The following is an 18,757-nucleotide window of genomic DNA, read 5'->3' as shown; positions in this document are numbered from 1 at the left end:
TTGCTGAAAGAATAGATATGCTTTTTGTAAGTCGTAGCTGCCTCTGCTTTGCTCTGTCATTTTAATTTGGTACACTGGTATTTTTCAAATGTTCTTCTGTCAGGAAGTGGCAGACATCTAGTTGAAGACAGAGGGATGTGAGAGTTGCAGGTGGAAACTGACACTCCTTCGTTTGAAGTGAAAATTGAAGGCACACCTTATTAAAATACAAACAAAACCTTTGTGCTCAATGTCCTATGAAAGTTGAGTGATTTTCCGGAAAGTAGGGTGACTCAGTAAGTTGCTACAGAGCTTTTTGTTGCTGCTTGCTTTACAAAAAGGTATTCTATTTAATAATAAAAAATTAAACTGTATCCAGCTTGTAAAGGCCAGCTGCCAGTGGGTTGTTATTAGTCAGTGCTTTTGGTGGTTAATAAGAGAATGGGAGTTAACATAGTTAAAGGCCAGCATTATGTACTGCTTTCTGGAAATCAATGGCAGGGAGAACAAAATGGAGCTGATCCAATTAAGACCTAAACAAAATGAATATTATAAAAGAAATGCATCATTGCCACTAATCTACATCAAAGTAAATTACTGTCACAAAAATACTCCATGTCTAGCAGTAGCCAGGGCTTGCTTATAAATACTGAACACTTTGTAAAACAGTCTAGTTAATTGGATTTGTGCATCAACAATCTCAATTGTTATTTTGAAGTGGGAAAATGTATTACTTGGCATCTTCTAGAAAATATTAACTGGCTACCTCATTGTTAATACTACAGATCGTTAGTTTATCTTAAACAGAATGATAACAGACATCTCTGCTTCATTACAGGTGGTATGGTCAAGAGAAAGATTATAATGTTCTAGTTATGGATCTTCTGGGACCCAGCCTTGAAGACCTCTTCAACTTCTGTTCCCGCAGGTTCACAATGAAAACAGTACTTATGTTAGCAGACCAGGTATGTGAAACTTATATTCGCATTGTAAGGAAAATGAAGCAAATAGTGCTCCTTTTAAGTGTGTCAGAATGTGTGCAACTCAGTACTCCAAATACTCAAGTGACTATTTGACCCACATAGAAGCAAAAAATAGGAACCGTGATAGTGGCAGTTTCGTGGTATAGTAGAGCATAAGATTAGCATTGTAGAGAACTAAGAGTGCAACACAAATATTAGTATTCTACCCGTGCTAGTGTTAATGCTTTATAAAATCATGCTCTTAATTTTATTTTACTTACATCACAGATGTCAAGTATTGGTAAAAAGCGATCCTCAAAATTTTGGGTTAATTTGTTTAAATGAAGCACCATAATAGGCTTCAGCCAAGCATGTTGTTGGCAGGCTGTATATAGACTTTTTTGTCGAGCTCTGCCACTGCACATCAATGTGTATCTGCTACATTCTTGCTATCCTGACTTTTAGTCTTCTCAAATTGAATGGTTTTGGGATGTCTGCTTTCCTGTACGGACAAGCATGGGGATGCCAAACACCTTTCTCTTAATTCAAATCTCTAGAGTTGAGGTTACATACTTAGTGGTGAGTACCTTAGAAATGCCTTATATTCACTTGCCTCTCTATTTAGGCGTGAAATATTCCATCATAAATCTAGGGCTTGGTCTACACTTAAAAATTAGAACCACCTCGCTAAGTCACTCAGGGCTGTGAAAAATTTCGTGCCCTGAGTGCCAGGGTTAGATGGACCTAAATATAGGTGAGTTTAAAACTTGTGTTGAAAATTATCCAAGATTATCAACTGATGTTAGTAGCAACTGTCACTTTGCCAAATGGTCATGAAATCCCAGGCTGTCAGCCAAGGAAGCTTACAGCATTTCTGAGTGGAGATAGGTGTCAACTGTCCTTGTTCTCAGCTGCTTTTAGTCACTGATGCTCACTTCAGAGGGAGAACCACTCTCTTGGCTGCTGTGGTAACAGCATCTTTAAATGTTGTGAAAGGAAAAGTTTTGATTCTTCGAGAGTAACTTAAGTATCTATGGGACAATAGGAATGCCTTTAAACGCACCGCTGGATAGGATGTAGAACTTTAGTATAGTAAATTTAAAGATGGCCACTGGGACACATTGTACTAGGATTGTTTCTAGCTTCGAGAGATGCTACAGTATTGACACCTATAGTTCACTAAGGCCTGGTCTACACTTAAAATTTAGATCAACATAGCTGTTGCACTCGAGGGTGTGAAAAAATCCACACGACTGAGCACCATAGCTATGCCAACCTAACCCTCTAGGGTAGGTGCAGCCAGGTTGATGGAAGACTTAGCTCCCATTGCTTGGGAGGTGGTCCTACAGCAACAGGAAAAACACCTTCCATCGCTATATGGGGTTATACCAGCATAGTGATGACGTTGTAGCTATAACACAATAATCCCCGTAATGTAGACTTCGCCTAACGAAGGCGAAGTCTACATTACACTACTACTAGTGTAGTAGTGTCCAGCAAATTAAGATAACCAGAATAGCTAAAAGGCACATGTGGCGTAACCAACTGTTAATGAGTTGGTTCCTAGTTAAACAATATCAGGAAAAGATTTCTAAAACAGTCCTGTAGTAAACAAAGTAACTTCCGCTAGATTGCTTGGATTTTTTCAAATTTGTGGATAAATCAATTGTGAATACCACTTGTGCTATTTATAGTGAAACAGTTGGACACTTTTACACTGAAGACTTCTAGTATTGGTCAAGTGATGACAGACCAGTGATTATCTTCATCAAACTGTTTGTCGCTTCACTTGACACATCTATTTTGTGAGTACTTGTTAAAATGTACTTGGTTAAATATGCAATTTATAACTCATTCATTATTAAGGAAAATGAACTTGAACTAAAACATGACTTTTTTTCTAATATCTTTGATCTTTAGCTTTCTCTTTCTAATGTTAAATTCTGATTATTTTTTCTTGTATTTACAGATGATCAGTAGAATTGAATATGTGCATACAAAGAATTTTATACACAGAGACATTAAACCAGATAACTTCCTAATGGGTATCGGGCGTCACTGTAATAAGGTTAGTCTAATGCTCTCTGCATGAAAGAACAAGGAGGGTAATGCCTCTAAGAAGGGTTCTGATAAACATTTAGATTTTGAAAAAATCTATTTGTCATTGCTGAAATGGATATGCTAAAGAGACTAAATCAGTTTAATTCTTTGATGCCAGGTGGTGGGATTTCCTTACATGTATTGCTAAATGCAGTGCCATGAACATTTGGGCCTTTGACCCACCTCACAAGGAGGATTTAATGACAGGATTGTTTTTAAACATAAAAATCTGAAGTGTAAACTAATTTAATTGATTACCTAACGTGCTCTGTCCAACTATGGTGTTTCATTATTCAAAGTTAGTGCATATCAGAATAGCTTAATTTTTTTCCCTTAATGTTAAAATCAAATCTTAACTCTTGGCTCCAGGACTGATTTCTTGATGCAAAATGTGTTCGCACCAGCTTAGGAGCTCCTGACCTACCTGTCACCAAGGTGTTAAAAATTTGTAATGATTGGTAATGAAATCTTCAATCTTCAGGATTATGCATACAAAAATAACCGTCAGCCTATAAATGGTAGCATTGTTGACTTAAACTGTATTTGTAACTGAATTTCTGCAAACCTGTCAAGTTGGAGAAGTACTAAAATGTAGATTAGCTGAAAGCTTGAAGATCACACATCAAAACTGACCTTACTGGATCTTAAATACTTTAAGTCAAATTGGGGGACTTCTAGTTGCTAACTTTAAACTTGTGGGTGGGGGTGGGGGGGGTTACCTTAGCCAGAGATGCATGCTTCCAGTTGGAAACTTTGCATAGAGAAATACTGTTTTCAATGACTAGTTCTGTTGAGTGAAATGTTTAATTCTCAATTGTTATGTTGAGCTCGGGCAGACAGGCAGCATTGGCAATGCAGTAAGCATGCTATTTAATAGAAATTTTTAACTTCAGGACAAACGTACATAATTAAGCTTTTTATTGGAAGCAAGATTCCCACTTATGTTCTTTATATGCTATCTGAGGATGTTTACTATCTTTCGGCACTATTAACTATAAAATGTTTACCTTTGTTTGCCTGTATGAATGCCAACTTGAAGCCATTAACATTAGAAACAAAATTGGTTGCTAACATGAGAAACATCAGAGTTCTGTCTGAAGGGGTGCAGTGCACAATGAACATTTAGATTTAACTGTTTTTGTTGGAAAATCTTTTGTAACAGTCAAATTGAAAGGTAAAGTCTTCATGTAATCCTGTTGCTGTTAAACCTTGCTCATTCCCAAGTTTCATACTTTTACTCTATAGAGCTCTATTTTTCTCTGCTATAAAGCAGTCAGGTTCTTTAATTTTCTGGCAAGACCTGGCAATATAATTAGAAAAAATTAAAATAGCTTGTTTTAATTTTTTTACTAGTTTGTCTCTGATTTCCAACTTCTTTCGTTTTTGGCCGTTTTCCCACACTTTTGCACAGTCATGCTGGGTTGGCATTGTAGCTCCTTGTTTTACCTTGATATGGAATAATGGCCTAGAAAATACTGCTGTGCTCATTTTATTAGATGAGCATGTTAGTTGCATCAGCTGAGTGGAAAACCTAAATTGCCTGCAGACCATGAATTTTTAGTCAATGCCACTTGCTATCTGTGTTAGGGAGCCACACAATGAAATGGTGGTAAACACTCTTGTTGCAGGCATGAGTTTTATTAAATACCAAGTTTAACAACTTAGATAGTCCTTGATGTAAGAATGTAAAATTGTTGCTTTACCTAAGCAGAATTGAAAAGGGACATTTTGGTTCAGTTTTGGACTAATGGCTGCTCCATTTTAGAAACACTTGCTTCCAGATATAATACACTGTTTTGTTCCTTTTCTTTGTAGCTAAGTGCAGCTACATATTTAATAGTTTTGTACATACTACTTGAGGACATGCCAGTCACAAAAAGACTAGGGTGCCATGGTAATCTTGTTCCAGTAGCTTCCTGTCAATTATAAGCAATTTTTTTTTAAAATGTAGTCACAATTTAAATTTAAGTGATCAATTTTTAAATTATTCTCAATTTGATATTTGGGAGTAACTTTGTTCCTACCTTAAAAGGTGAACTTTCAGCTCTGCTAGAAATAAGCCCTGCATGCTTATGAAAGTAAACTTTAAGGTGACTAAATGCCTTCTACCTCTTCCTTACTGAAGATTTACTTTTTCTGAATGTCTTTTGGGGAAGGGCAGTTTGTGGTATCAAAGAATGCTTTTGTAAGCAAAGCTTCAATTTCCTTTTTTGATAGAGCCAAATGTCACCATTGCTATCCCTGTTTAAGGCAGTGCCATTATGGAGTGGCTCGTATTCAAAAATTATCTTGCCACATCTTTCAAAATTCTCTCCTTTAAAAAAAAAAAAAAATTAACTATTTTGGAAAACTACAGTGCTTGGTGGAAGAAGGATGGCATTTGGCTACCCTGTTCTTTCTCTAACGCCTCGGTGTTGCCTGTCTGCGCCGGCCATTGTTGCAATGTAAGCAATACTGTTTGATGCACTGCCACCCTCTATTGTTTGTTCAGTGTTTAGAATCTCCAGTGGGGAAGAGGAAAAGAAGCATGACTGTTAGTACTTCTCAGGACCCATCTTTCTCAGGATTAAACCAGGTCTGAAACTGTCTCCTATTCCAACCTCAACCCCAAATTCATGTGCTTTATTTATTTTTTTTGTTTTGTTTCTGGAGAATGTAGACCTTGCAAAAGCACCTCTTATGTTGGCATTATTCAGACATACTTGGCAAACATGTAACATTTCTAAGATGTTTCCCTGTGGCGCTTGTCTAAACTGTAAAGTGTTTTCTGTAAACTTTAATGTGAAATGGGTTATATGTACATGCCTTGTATTCAAATGCAGAAATTGGTTTTAGTTTGGTATATAAAACTTTAGTGCAATTCGTTGCATGTCTTGACGTGGATAGGTTACCCCTTCAAACTGGTAGCAATGTAGCAGCAGGACTTGCTCATAGGTCTGTACATATGCCCGCTAGCAGGGTGCATGCTGTATATCTGAATGTGTTCAGATATGGGGAAATCCTGTTGACTACCTCAGTCAGTCTCCCTTCCCATGCAGTTTTTGCTTGGTAAATCCATTTCAAATGGTGGTGTGAGGGCACTTGTGACTTAAGACTGTGCTCATAAAATGAGGCTGCCCTGATAAACCTCTCTTGGATAATCCCATGTTGCCTGTTGCTTTCAAATCTTAAGTGTAGGGTTCCTTTCTGCTAGGAGGGAGGACATGATTGGAAAGGGAAAGCAAATCTTGTGCCTATTTCTAACCATGCAGTTGAAACTAAATGGAAATTAATCAGTAAGCAACTCATCAGTTGGTTGGTAAGGTGTACTATTCTGGTATGTAGCTTGCAGAAGCAGTAATCTTCACTGCTTGTACTACAGAACAACTACCTATGCTGCACCTGGCTGACTAAGTCATTAGGAATCTAGTTCTGAAAACATGTCAGTCAAGGAAATCTTTATTCTGCAGCTGCCCTACCTTTATACGTCAAATTAAATTAAGGTGCTATTGAACTTGTTTCTATGATGGCTCTTCTGTTAGTGCTGACTGGCATCTGATGAAAGAGTCTGTCCATGTTAAAATTGGGTCAGAGGGTGTTCTGAAGAGATCCCAGCCTCCTACATTGACAGATACTACTTTACTCCATTGAACCCTTAGTTGTCTAGAAGGGAGGTGGCTGAACTTGCTGTCCTGCTCCTGGAGACTAGGTTAAGTCCCCAAGGAAAAAGAAGTTACAGTGGAATACAACAGAGATTCCAGTTACTTGATCAGTGTAAAAAAAGGACTATACATCACTGGATTAGGCCATTTTTAAATAATTGATATCTGTACATTTTAAATATGAGTAGGGAACAACTGCTTTATCAGCCCAATATGCATTTAAGCAGGTCTATAAGAGTTGTAGCAGGAAGCATGGAGTATCACAAAATTCCTGCAACTAATCTCTTTTTTTTTTTTTTTTTTTTTTTTTTTAAAGCAGCAGCAGCAGGTAGGGTTTAAAATGCCATGTGGAACAAAACTCCAGGAAAAAATACAGAATTTGCCTAAAGAACTATAAAGACTGCTGCTGTCTGTGTGGCTATTCCTTTTATTTTGATTAATACCATTCGGCTGTGTTTCTTCCTGCACTTACGATTAATGGCAGACCCCAAGGATTACAAAAGTGCCTGTCATATCAGTTGAGACTTTGAAGTATTTAAAGTACTTTGTAAATTCCTTGTGTAGTTTAAATGTTCTGATTAAGTGAATGTGTGTAGTCATTGAGGAAGGTGGCTTTCCTTTGAGGCATAAAACACTTGTATTTGTTATTACTGGAAGGGGGCACTCTAACAAACAGCTTTTGTGATCAAAGGATCATATTGGTGGCGGTCATGTGATCACAAAGCTTTAAACTTTGAACAGTGGATGGGAGTCATCTTTCTGTGTGGAGGTCAGCTATAAATTTACATCACACTTAGTTTTTCCTATGTCAATGGTAGGTAGCACTTGTAGCATGCTAATACAAGTGTAACCCTACAGCATCTACTTTAGGCCTTATTAAATTGTCCCAGTAGTTCTAAGAATTTGAGGTTTCTGCTCAGCCTGTGAGGTGTTCTCTGCCAGTAGTTGTGTTGTGTGGCTAAGAATGGAGATTTTTCTGACTGCTTTTTGAGACTGGCAGTGGCTTCATCTGGTGGAACATGAAATAACAACCCAAATTACTGGAAGAAATTTCAGTAAGGCAAAGCTTTCCCTTAAGAGAAAAAGAAGAGAGAAATTTCATGCAAATTTGTGCGAAAGCAGGTTCTGAAGATCATGGTCTTAAATATAAAACAAGTATAAATTATGGCAAAATGTCCCCAAGTTCTTCAGCATCAAACATTGCCCCTTTTCTCGGCCACGTAAGACCTGTCTTCAGGCTGCTAAAGTGTACAGTAATTCCCCACTAAACGTCCTCTCGCTTAACATTGTTTCGATCTTATGTCCCTGCTCAATTACAGAACATGCTCCATTTAAAGTTGTGCAATGCTTCGCTATAACGTCGTTTGGCTGCCTGCTTTGCCCACAGCTGGCAGCCCCCCATCTGCTCCCCTACACCCCCCAGCGCCTCCCGCCCTCCTGCAGACCCCGCGGATCAGCGCCTTTCCGCTCCTCCCCCCCTCCTCTTGAACGCTGCAAGCCAGCTGATTGCTGTGGGCAGAAGGCAGGGGAGGGAAGAGGGAGGAGGATGCCACATGCGGAGTAAAGGAGGGGGGAAGAAGAGGTGGGTTAAGGGTGGTGGTTTGGGGGAAGAGGTGGCGTGAGCGGGCCGAGGGTTGAGCCCCCCGCCCCTGGTGCTTGCAGAGTAGGGGAAGCTGCTGCTGCTGCTGTGCAATGTGCTTCTCCTAGCCTACAGCACCTCCTTGCCTGCCTCATTGTCTCCAGTGCCAGTGGGCTGTGCCTGTATGGGGTAAGGTGGGGGAACCTCCCAACTATAGTACTGTATGGCAAAAAAAAATTTCCCTGGAACCTAACCCCATTCCCCACCCCCACCCCCCAATTTACATTCATTCTTATGGGGAAATTGGAGTCGCTTAACATCGTTTCACTTAGTCGCATTTTTCAGGAACATAACTACAACATTAAGTGAGGAGTTACTGTACTTTGAATTTGATTGCTCTCCAGAAGAAACTATAGTTAACAAATCTCCACCAGCCAGCCACCCTAGAGTGGAGCTTCTTTGCATAGTAGAAATGTTGATTTAATTTGTGTTACCACCTAGATGTACCAAAGGCAGCCATCTCTCCTTATATACTAGGGTAAAACTATCCCTTTGGTGTCTTCCCCCCCCCCCACCCTAATTTGTTGAGTGAATTTAAGAATCACGTCCTCTGTCTTAGTTACCTGGAATAATCTTTTGAATTTAAGACCTTGAGTGTGGTTCTCCTGCGAATTATTTAAGAGTCGCAAAAGCACTCTTAATAGCCTGACACTCAGCCACTTCAATCCCTTGTCCTATGTATGGACTGAGACCCCAACCTTCTGTTGGCCTCTGGATCTAATCTATGGCAGTGGGGTATCGCATGCCATCGGGCTGAAACTTGAAGGTTGAGCTAAAAAAATTATATGAGTATCTTAAAGGAACAGATTTAATTGTTCAACACTGAGACAAAAGAGTAATATTCCAGATCTATAACTGAACACACTTTTTACATACCTCAGTCTCATTCTTTGCTGCCAAATTCTGCCTGAAGTTTTGCCACAAGAAAATACAGTAACAGCACATTAACCATAATCCAGTTAAACCTACTTGTTATTTAAGTTTGATAGTTATGGAGGTTTAGTTGACATGAGCTTTGTAGAAATAAATCTTAATCTGATCCTTTTACTGGGCTAGAGCTGCTTGGCTATGTGAGTATAATCAGCTGGATTTAATAAAAGCATCTCATGGTACTTGGCTTGCTGACTTCTTATCAGTAGCTTAAAAATATGGGTGTATGGCTGAAAGCAATATATCTCATTGCTATTGAAATTGGCCTTTTATGCTATGCAAAATGATCTTTGATTGCTAGGACAATTAAAATGCACAAATGCTAGCACAGCAAAACATAATTGAAGGGTTTAAGTTGCTGAGTTACCTTTAAGTGAATATCTAAATGTATGTAGTGCAAAATTGCTTCAAGATAAATACATTTTTGTGATGCATACAGCCATACCATATTTTAATTTCCCTTCCTAACTAATAATCACATGTCACAGATCTTGAGTAAGGGCTTGTCTATACTGCCCCAGAGTTTGCACTACGGCGGTGTGACTAGCAGTGCAAATCAGAGTGCTGTTCTGTGACTCCTCCGTGTGTCCGCTGCTGACACCAACCAAAAGGTTTACTGTGCATTCATGTAGTCCTTTTCAAACAGAACTACATGAATGCAAAGTAAGAACCTTTTAGTTCACACCCGCAGAATCTGTACAAGGGAGTTACAGCATGCACTGTTGTTCACACCCCCATAGTCCAAACTGTAGGGCAGTGTAGACATAACCTTAGTGTAATACAAATTAGAACAGTAGTAAAGTATGTTTAAGACTAAACCTTTGAGTTGAGTAGCACAATCTAGTCCCTCCCACCTGGAAAAGGAAGGGCTTGAAATAATTGAATATTAAAACTTTGAGTTTGCTTGTTAGGGCAAATAAGACTGACTGCCATGTTACTTTGCTTCCTTTAAACTATTGCCTCGGTTTAACTACAGACCTAATGAAACAAAGTACATATTGGGTGGGGTTTCCACATACTTGCATCTGGAAGCAATAACCTATTTTCTTTTCTCTTTAAGTTATTCCTTATTGACTTTGGTTTGGCCAAAAAGTACCGGGACAACAGGACAAGACAACACATACCATACAGAGAAGACAAAAATCTCACTGGCACAGCTCGATATGCCAGTATCAATGCACATCTTGGCATTGAGCAGAGGTGAGTTCAAGGGGGATTACTGCAGTGCTCCTGAAAGTTGTGGGCTGACCTCATTCATAAGACTCAGAAGTCTCTAAACTACTTTCACTCAAATGTGTGAACACATCCCTTGGCAAATACTTACCTTTCTGCCTGCTTCTGCCAGAGTATGAAAGCTAAGTAAGTAAGTGCTTTATTTTCTTCCTTGAAGTAGAATGAGTCTTGCAGGCTGAAGAGACACTTGTTCTGAATAAAATTTCAAAGCACAAATTTTTTTCATTGTGCTGGCACTTGTTATTGTCACTTTGAAAGGTCTTGGAAGATCCACTTCCATAGCCCAGTTTTTTTCGTTTCAGAAATGGGAAAAACTCCTAACTGGCTTCAGAGGCCTTTTTGTACTGACTTTCGGTACTGGTATTTTTACTTTGTCTTCCCCCAGTCATTAATTGTTAGGTTATGCTTGTGCCCATACCTGCAGGTAAGGTTTTGAGGATCACGGCACCCCTGCTTTCCTCATCTGGTCTAGTCAATCAAAAGGGTGGATTTGCACCCCTGGAACCAGAGTGCATCACTTGCTCTGCATGCCTGAGCTCCACTCCTCCAGAAATCAACTGGAGAGGGTGCTCCCTCCTCTAGCTGTTCAGTAGCATGTGTTGGGCACATCAAGCCAAACATGAGTTGATGCTGTATTTTCATCCCTCACCCATTCCTGCTAGATGATATTATACATAAGACATTTCAGAGACTAAAGCAGTATAGAGTAGAGCCCTGCGCAGGACTTTTTTTTTTTTTTTTTTAAATTCTCCTCCCATATCGTTTCTTGCACTTTTATTCTGCTCCCACCTGCAAAAACTTTAGATCCTGCAAGAGAAACAGATTCCCCCATGCTACTTTAAAAAAAAAAAGCGTGTATATGTGTGTGCGCACACACAATTCAGACAGTTTTTACTACTAAAAGAATAAAACAAATCTTGCTTAAACCATGTTAAAAATAAAAAACTTCACTCCTGTTATAATAGACATCAAATCTCTTTTTATCCCTCGCTTAAATTTCAGTATTAAAACCTTTATTTCATTTTTTTTAATGTTTTCCCTCAAATTACCACAGTTCACTTTTTCCCCCTCACTCCTGCCCACAACAACGTACATTTGACCTGCTCCTGTTGTAATTGCAGTGGGTCCTGCGGGATCCCAGTCCTGCTGCAGGACTCTAGTATAGAGCCATAATAGGTCACATGCTGAAGTAGTTAGCCTTTCCTCTGAATTTTTGCTCCGTGTGAGCTGTAGTCAGAGCTTGAACATTATTAAAACATAGCTTGAGCAGCTGTTTTATCTCATCAGTTGTAGTAAAACTTACAACTGACTATTCAGAGCATGTGGGAAGGGTTTAGTACCATAGAGTTTAGAAAAGGTCCATATGTTTCCATATTGACCTCCTTCCTCTCTTTGCTTTTTTTTTGTGTAGCAGTCATGAATAGCAATTTAAATATGGTGGTTCTTCCCAAGCAATGTTCTAACATCTTAGACATATGGGGCAAACAGAGAAGGTGGGTATTAGATCTTCTGATGTGAACACATGCTCTTAACACAGGTTTTGATACATTGCATCCCAAGTAAATTTGGATAAACCACGATCTGAAGGTAGAGGCAGTGATCATAAAAAGAACTATGCATTCTTTGGGGCTATTTTTAGTTGTTTGAGTCTGGCAGCTCTCCCATCCTCTATTTTGGTATTTGGAATTCTAGTTTAATGGTAAACTTTCTTTACCCCACTCTCTCTAAGAATTACTACAACATTCAGAGTAAGCCAGCAGTGAAGCCACTAAGTGATCCCCTGCTGTAAATCAAGAGAAGATGGAGACGACCTGAAACTTGACAGCAGACCCCTTCATCAGTTACAGTGCTAAATTGAGACTAGTGCAGGGTTTGCTCTGTCAAGTGTACTGACAGCTGTTACTGAAGTAGCATAAATACCTAGTATAACAGAAGGTGATATCATCTCATCCTTTACAAGCCAGATATCCTGGAGTCCACTTACATGCGTTTCGATTCTAATGAAGCCTTTATTAGGAAATGTCAGTACAAGACTGTAAATTCCAGGCTTCATACTGTACAGCTATGGCATTGAAAAATCCATTTAAAAAAATTACAGGGGAGGTGCATGCTGCCCCCTCACTGCCTGGGCTCAGAGAAGAGTCTGCCCCAGAGTCCTACTGCCACCACCCCCATATAGGCTCTTAAGCACATCATGTCTATGCACAAGGTCACTGGGGTTTGCTAGTGCTTATTTTAAAATGGAAAAAACAAATTATTTCAGAACCAGCAAATTTTGCACACTGTGGCCTAGGAAACTGCACAGTCTGACTACTGTCACCCTCATTTTTCCATCCTACCTTGTAAGTACAGTACATTCACTAAGTATTCTCTCAGGTAGTAAGCTCTGCAGGGCAGGGTTGTCTTACATGCACATGTGGATTCTTTTGTAATCTACTTATGTAGATACTCCTTCACTACAGTCTCATTAAATAAACTCCCCTCTGCTGTTTTCTCTCCCTCCCCACCCCCACCCCCCAAGCTTTCTCTCATCTTTCCTCCCCTCTCCCTTTAACCCTTAGTGGGCGGAAAGAGGGAACCTATTGCCGTCTAGCTTCTCTGCAGACTCCGATTCCTGCAGAATAACAGCCTGGCAGGAGGTGTGTTTGATGAACTGGGGTTTGTGGGTAGACACAGAAAACTAGTTAGTCCAGACCACACTAAATAGGCATCAGCAGCAGGCTGGCATATAGAAGGGCAGAAGCCTTCCCTGCCATTGCAGGGAGGACATTGCCAAGAAGGAAAACTGGTGGAGCATATACCTCTTCACTGCAGTGAATTGCACCTGTCTTTAAATACTCATACAGAAGAATGATTCAGGAAAATGTTATCTGTGGAGCATGTTTGGTGTGATAAGGAAAGATAAGGCTGCTTAGTGGTGCCGGAGCATGTCTAGTGGAAACAGTGTTTTAGCAGCAAGCTCTTAATGCAGTCTGCAAATGGCACTGGAGCTTCCTCTTACAACATTTTCCCCCCTTTTTTGATGGTGGGTTAAAAGTGTGTTTTAAATAACTTAAATATAGGGGTTACAATGGCTCCCTGTCTAGATATGTTGATAGTAATTAAACATCAGACTCTACAGTAAGCCCCATAATAAAAGCAGGGTTCAAGGAAAACTGTTTTAAGTAGATCAAAGACGTAAATAAGGAAGTCTATAGAAGTCTCTTAAAATAACACTGATTCAGATCAGGTTTCTGCCTGAATTACTTAAGGTCTGTCTATACTCCAGAGACTATAGGGGCATAGCTCTGTTGGAAAGGGGTTTTTACATTGGTGTAGGGATTTTGTCCCCAAATGACCATAATTAGGTCGATGGAAGCATTCTTCCATTGACATCGCTGCGTCTACGCTGGCAGTTAGGTCATCATAGCTACGTCAGTCGCATGTAGATTTTACACACTCCTGATTTAGGTTTGTTGACCTAAATATCAAGTGTGGACCAGGCCTTAAATGAAGTTAATGCATCTGTAGTTATCAGATTTTTCACTTTGGCTTTCTGGAGTTCCATGGGAACAAACTTTCATAGATGTGCAGGTGTTCAGTCACAACTGCAACTAATGTCAATAGGAGCTGCATGGGAAAGTCATTTTCCTTGCTTTGAAAAACTAAGTAACATTGGAGCCTTGAGACTGATTGTTACATGTTTGCCCTAAATTTCAGCATCTCTAAAATGTCTTGTAGAGAAACATAGCTTAATCCCAGGTTTTTCTTCCATTTTGCTCATTGATTCCTTGTGTCATTGTTAGAAATAGTATGAACAGACATGACACTGTTTCTAGTTTAAGGATTCTTATGAACACTAAATGGTGCAATCTTAATTTTCTGATAACATTTGCGGTTTTTAAGGTTGTCTTTTTTTCTCTACAGTCGTCGAGATGATATGGAGTCTCTAGGCTATGTATTGATGTATTTTAACAGAACCAGCCTGCCTTGGCAAGGATTAAAGGTAGGCCATGCAGTCTGCAGTCTTACTGTAGATTCTAAACATTTAAGAGCTGGGAATGGATGCTTTTGACTACTAGCCTGCATAAAATGATCTGTGCAGTTCTAACTCAGAGCTCTTTTCCAAGTTTAGTTTTACTGGATGTGACAGGAGAAAGCCTCTGCTTTTTCTCATGCTGTATACAGAATGTGTGTATTGTTTCACTTTTTAAATGTATTCTAAACAATGGCTTACATCAGCCTTGCAAAAATACTCTTCCTATCCAAGGGTGAGGTCATTTTGGAAAGGGAGACTTAAGATATTAAAGGTTATTTTAGTATTCTTAGTAACTATGCAGGATATGAAAGTATAACTTTAAAAAGAAAATTTAAGTCTAGTTTGTGGGTTAGGTAGGTGAATTGCTATCTTAATTGAAACATACACTAAGCTTAACACAGGTGTGCATTTGCATTACCCTGTGTCAGAACATGGGGTCATCATGTAAAATCATGGTCAATTTGTGATTGAATAGTGTAGACTTATTCTTTCCTGTATTTTAGTTTTCTTTCCCATATGGGAATTGTGCTATTCAGGGGGTGTTAACAGCTGCACAACCTGTAAGGTTTTTAAACCGGCAATCTGCTTGTGAAATACTAGAACTTTTCAGCTGCAATCTAATGTAATGGTTGCTCACTAAAAAGCACAGGCAGCAGTTGAAGGGAGTTCAGGAATTGGAATTAATGGAGCTTTTGCAAATGGATATTCAAGTAGGATCTGAGTGGACAAAAGCAGCAGCTAGAAAGACACGAGTTGTGCCATGTGATGGAAGCCTTAGACTGCAATAAATGGTATTAAACTGTGTCCAAATCTTAATACCAGATTGACCTTTATTCCCTCTGCAATAAGTATGTGGGACTTGGAGATTTCACATTCAAAAAAAGAAAGAAAAAACACTTCTGGTTGACAAAGGGTTTTCCCTGTCAGCTTGATTTTTGTTTTTTGCTACTGTCCTTGTTAATCCAGTGTTGCACAACATCTTTTTATATTGTGACCCACATGTTCCACAGGCTGCAACAAAGAAGCAAAAGTATGAAAAGATTAGTGAAAAGAAGATGTCCACTCCTGTTGAGGTTTTGTGTAAGGTAAGAGTAAATAGAAATAACTTTTTCACCACATGACCTCCTTCCTTAGAAACTCAAAGGACATGTCCAGTGTGTTGGACACGCAGTCAAAGCACTTTAAATAAACTGCATTCTCTACTCACTTGAATTCTGCTGCTAGCCATTCCTCCTTGAACAGCAGGTGCAGCTGGCAATCTAACAAGATCCTTAATTTGCAAATATAAATAAGGCAGGCATAGCCTGGGTTTGGGGGGTCTGAACAATATAAATCTTCACCTTTGCCAATTCTGCTTGCTCTCACCATGTAAACACTCGGCCAGGTTTATCTGGGTTGAGTGTCATCCACATTCTTCTCAAAGTATTTCATTGAGGTACAAATAGAACACTCGCATCACAGGAAAGATTGGATGAGATGGAGCTACAGAGCTCCTCCAGTGCTGTGAGGGAAGACTCAGCAATGTTTCCTAATAATCTCCTATACCTGTTGAATAGAAGAAGCAATAGAATGGACCCCTGTGGAATCCCACTTGAGAGGCCTGACTGCAGAAAAACAATCGTCCAATACTGTCACCTGGGATTTCAAAGGACTGGCTCACTGTACCCTCTCTGGGGCTACAGATGTCAGCACCTCATGGCATCAAAGGCATGGGCATAGATGCCTGCTTTTTACCCATCTCCAGGATAGATTATTTTGTTGGTTAGGTGTCCTCCAAGAGTCCCTTGGGTCTAACTCTGCAATCCTGCAAATCCACCATATAGTGAATGTAGGAAATGTAGTTCTACTTCTTACAGATGACAGATTTTAGAAGTATCTGTCACTGAATTCTCCCTCCTCTTGCTTTTTCTCTTACAACACTAGTGCATTTGTTTATGCAAATAACTATTTTATCCTTAAGAATAGGGTGTTTAAGCAGCACTTATTACACAGAAATTCACATCATGATGCCAGTTCTCAAAGTAGGAGACTTTTCATGATTAAGTCCCAAGGAGCATTAAGCAGTAGCTTCTGTTTTTACTTATAATACCCCAAAATAGCCTGTATGAGTAACTTTGAGCTTTCTGAAGAACTATAACCACTTCTGTTGGGGCAAAGGATTTTTAAGAACTAAGCATAATTAGAATAAAAGGGGAAGGGAATAAAAGAATAAAGCATTTGGTATATTTTTCAGTTTTAATTAGGTGCTATTGTTTGTAGATATACCTTTATTTTTATGTTACAGACATCATATTAAGGTGCTGTGAATTAAGACAGGAAAAGGAATATATTCTTGGGTGTCTGGTGATCAGATGAGCATCCCGAGCAAAATGGGGCCAAAACAGCGACTTAAATTCTTGCCTTCTCCTAAGACCCAAATCCATTTTTTAACTCTGCCTTTAAACATTGGCTATGGCTTTTTGATTTCTGAAACCTTACAAATGGCTCCTCACTGCGGGTCATAGTTTGACTAATGCTGTTGCTTACAGGGATTTCCTGCAGAATTTGCCATGTACCTGAACTACTGTCGTGGCCTGCGCTTTGAAGAGGCACCTGATTACATGTATCTGAGGCAATTATTCCGTATTCTTTTCAGGTCAGTCTCAAAATGTAGCATAATGATTTAGAAATCTAATTGTGTCAGCACTCAAATGAAAAATAACTGCTTCATGAATCTTATTTAGAGCTAGGTTTGGTTTTTTAATTTTTTTAAACAACTCCTGGAATACGGAGACTTCTAAGTTTACTTCAAGAAATCATTTAAAATTAGAAACCGAGTGCAAACTACAACTTTAGAAAACCAGGAAATGTGGCACAACATGAAACTGGCTGTGAAGGAAGAGGATCTTTTCTATTTGATCTGTTCCGCCCTGGCGATTACCTAGATCAGTGACTTTGATCCCTCTTCATCCTCAACCCACAAAATGTCTGAAATTGTCCCACATCTCACCATCACCAGCAACTCTCGGTGGCAAGAGGATTATGGGATTTGGATCACAAGAAGAACCAATGGGAGGCTTTTGGGTGCTGTGAGGATTGGGGCTACATATAGATCTGCTGGTGGTGTCCTGGAAGTTTATTTGAGGGGAGGGAATGGTGTTTTAAAACCCATTAATGCTTTTTACACTGTAAAGAAGCAAACGAACATAAGACCAACTGTTCTCTGTAAATTGCCTTTTAATAATGGAAGTTGTTGTTGACCCTCTGTAATCTGAGCCCTTTGGGATCTTGCAAATCATCCTACACTGAAGAGTTATGAATTTATAGCACCACAAATCTTTCCTATAATACAATATAAAGAAAGAATCATAGACTATCAGGGTTGGAAGGGACCTCAGGAGGTCATCTAATCCAACCCCCTGTTCAGAGCAGGACCAATCCCCAACTAAATCATCCCAGCCAGGGCTTTGTCAAGCCTGACCTTAAAAGCCTCTAAGGAAGGAGATTCCACCACCTCCCTAGGTAACCCATTCCAGTGCTTCACCACCCTCCTAGTGAAAAATTTTTCCCTAATAGCCAACCTAAATCTCTCCCACTGCAACTTGAGACCATTACTCCTTGTTCTGTCATCTGGTACCACTGAGAACAGACCCATGATGTTGGGTCATCATGACTTCAGGGTAGACAGAAGGAGAACCTGGGCTATGCAGAAGTACTTATCTGTGTGAAGGAGGGAAGCAGACATTACCAAATGGCTTTCAAGCTTACTCCAAAGATTCCTTTCAATTATTAATATTTAGCATTTGTACACTGCTCTTAATAGTTTTTGTAAAGTGCTTTGAAGATTAATGTCTAGCTTCATTTCTCAGCATACTGGCTTGAAATTCACAGTAAGGTAGTCATGTGTTGCAGTAAGTGTTTCCCTGTCTTCTAGGACCCTGAACCACCAATATGACTACACATTCGACTGGACAATGTTAAAGCAGAAAGCAGCACAGCAAGCCGCCTCTTCCAGTGGGCAGGGGCAGCAGGCCCAAACCCCCACAGGCAAGCAAACTGACAAATCCAAGAGTAACATGAAAGGTTAGTAGCCAAGAACCAAGTGACGTTACAGGAAAAAAATTAAACACTAAATTGGATAATGCCAGTGATTTAAGTGTTAGATCAAGGAGGTGGTTTAAAAACACACATTTGGCTGTTTGTTAAAAAAAAAAATAAAGAAGACGTCCTTGGAGAATTTGACTACTAACTTTAAACCAAAATGTCCTTGTTCTTC

The 18,757-nt window shown here is 39.5% G+C and overlaps 1 protein-coding gene across 5 annotated transcripts in view; it reads left to right on the top strand.

Annotated features, from left to right (window-relative positions):
- CSNK1A1 (casein kinase 1 alpha 1) overlaps window positions 1–18,757 on the top strand; it is a 52,404-nt gene that overhangs the window by 17,568 nt on the left and 16,079 nt on the right. For 2 of the 5 annotated variants that reach the window (XM_024203544.2, XM_024203543.3), the window contains exons 3-10: window positions 818–944; window positions 2,911–3,009; window positions 5,533–5,616; window positions 10,312–10,451; window positions 14,391–14,469; window positions 15,513–15,587; window positions 17,031–17,137; window positions 18,416–18,564. In XM_024203544.2, coding sequence (XP_024059312.1) covers window positions 818–944; window positions 2,911–3,009; window positions 5,533–5,616; window positions 10,312–10,451; window positions 14,391–14,469; window positions 15,513–15,587; window positions 17,031–17,137; window positions 18,416–18,564 — 860 coding nt within the window. Of the gene's footprint in view, window positions 1–817; window positions 945–2,910; window positions 3,010–5,532; window positions 5,617–10,311; window positions 10,452–14,390; window positions 14,470–15,512; window positions 15,588–17,030; window positions 17,138–18,415; window positions 18,570–18,757 lie in introns of those variants that run through there. The other 3 variants (XM_024203546.2, XM_024203545.2, XM_024203547.3) reach the window with 3 other exon arrangements.

This window comes from Terrapene carolina, unplaced genomic scaffold (genome assembly GCF_002925995.2).
Source record: "Terrapene carolina triunguis isolate 2854851 unplaced genomic scaffold, T_m_triunguis-2.0 Scaffold395, whole genome shotgun sequence".
NCBI classification, from domain to species: Eukaryota; Metazoa; Chordata; order Testudines; family Emydidae; genus Terrapene; species Terrapene triunguis.
This window is presented reverse-complemented; position numbering and strand designations above follow the sequence as displayed.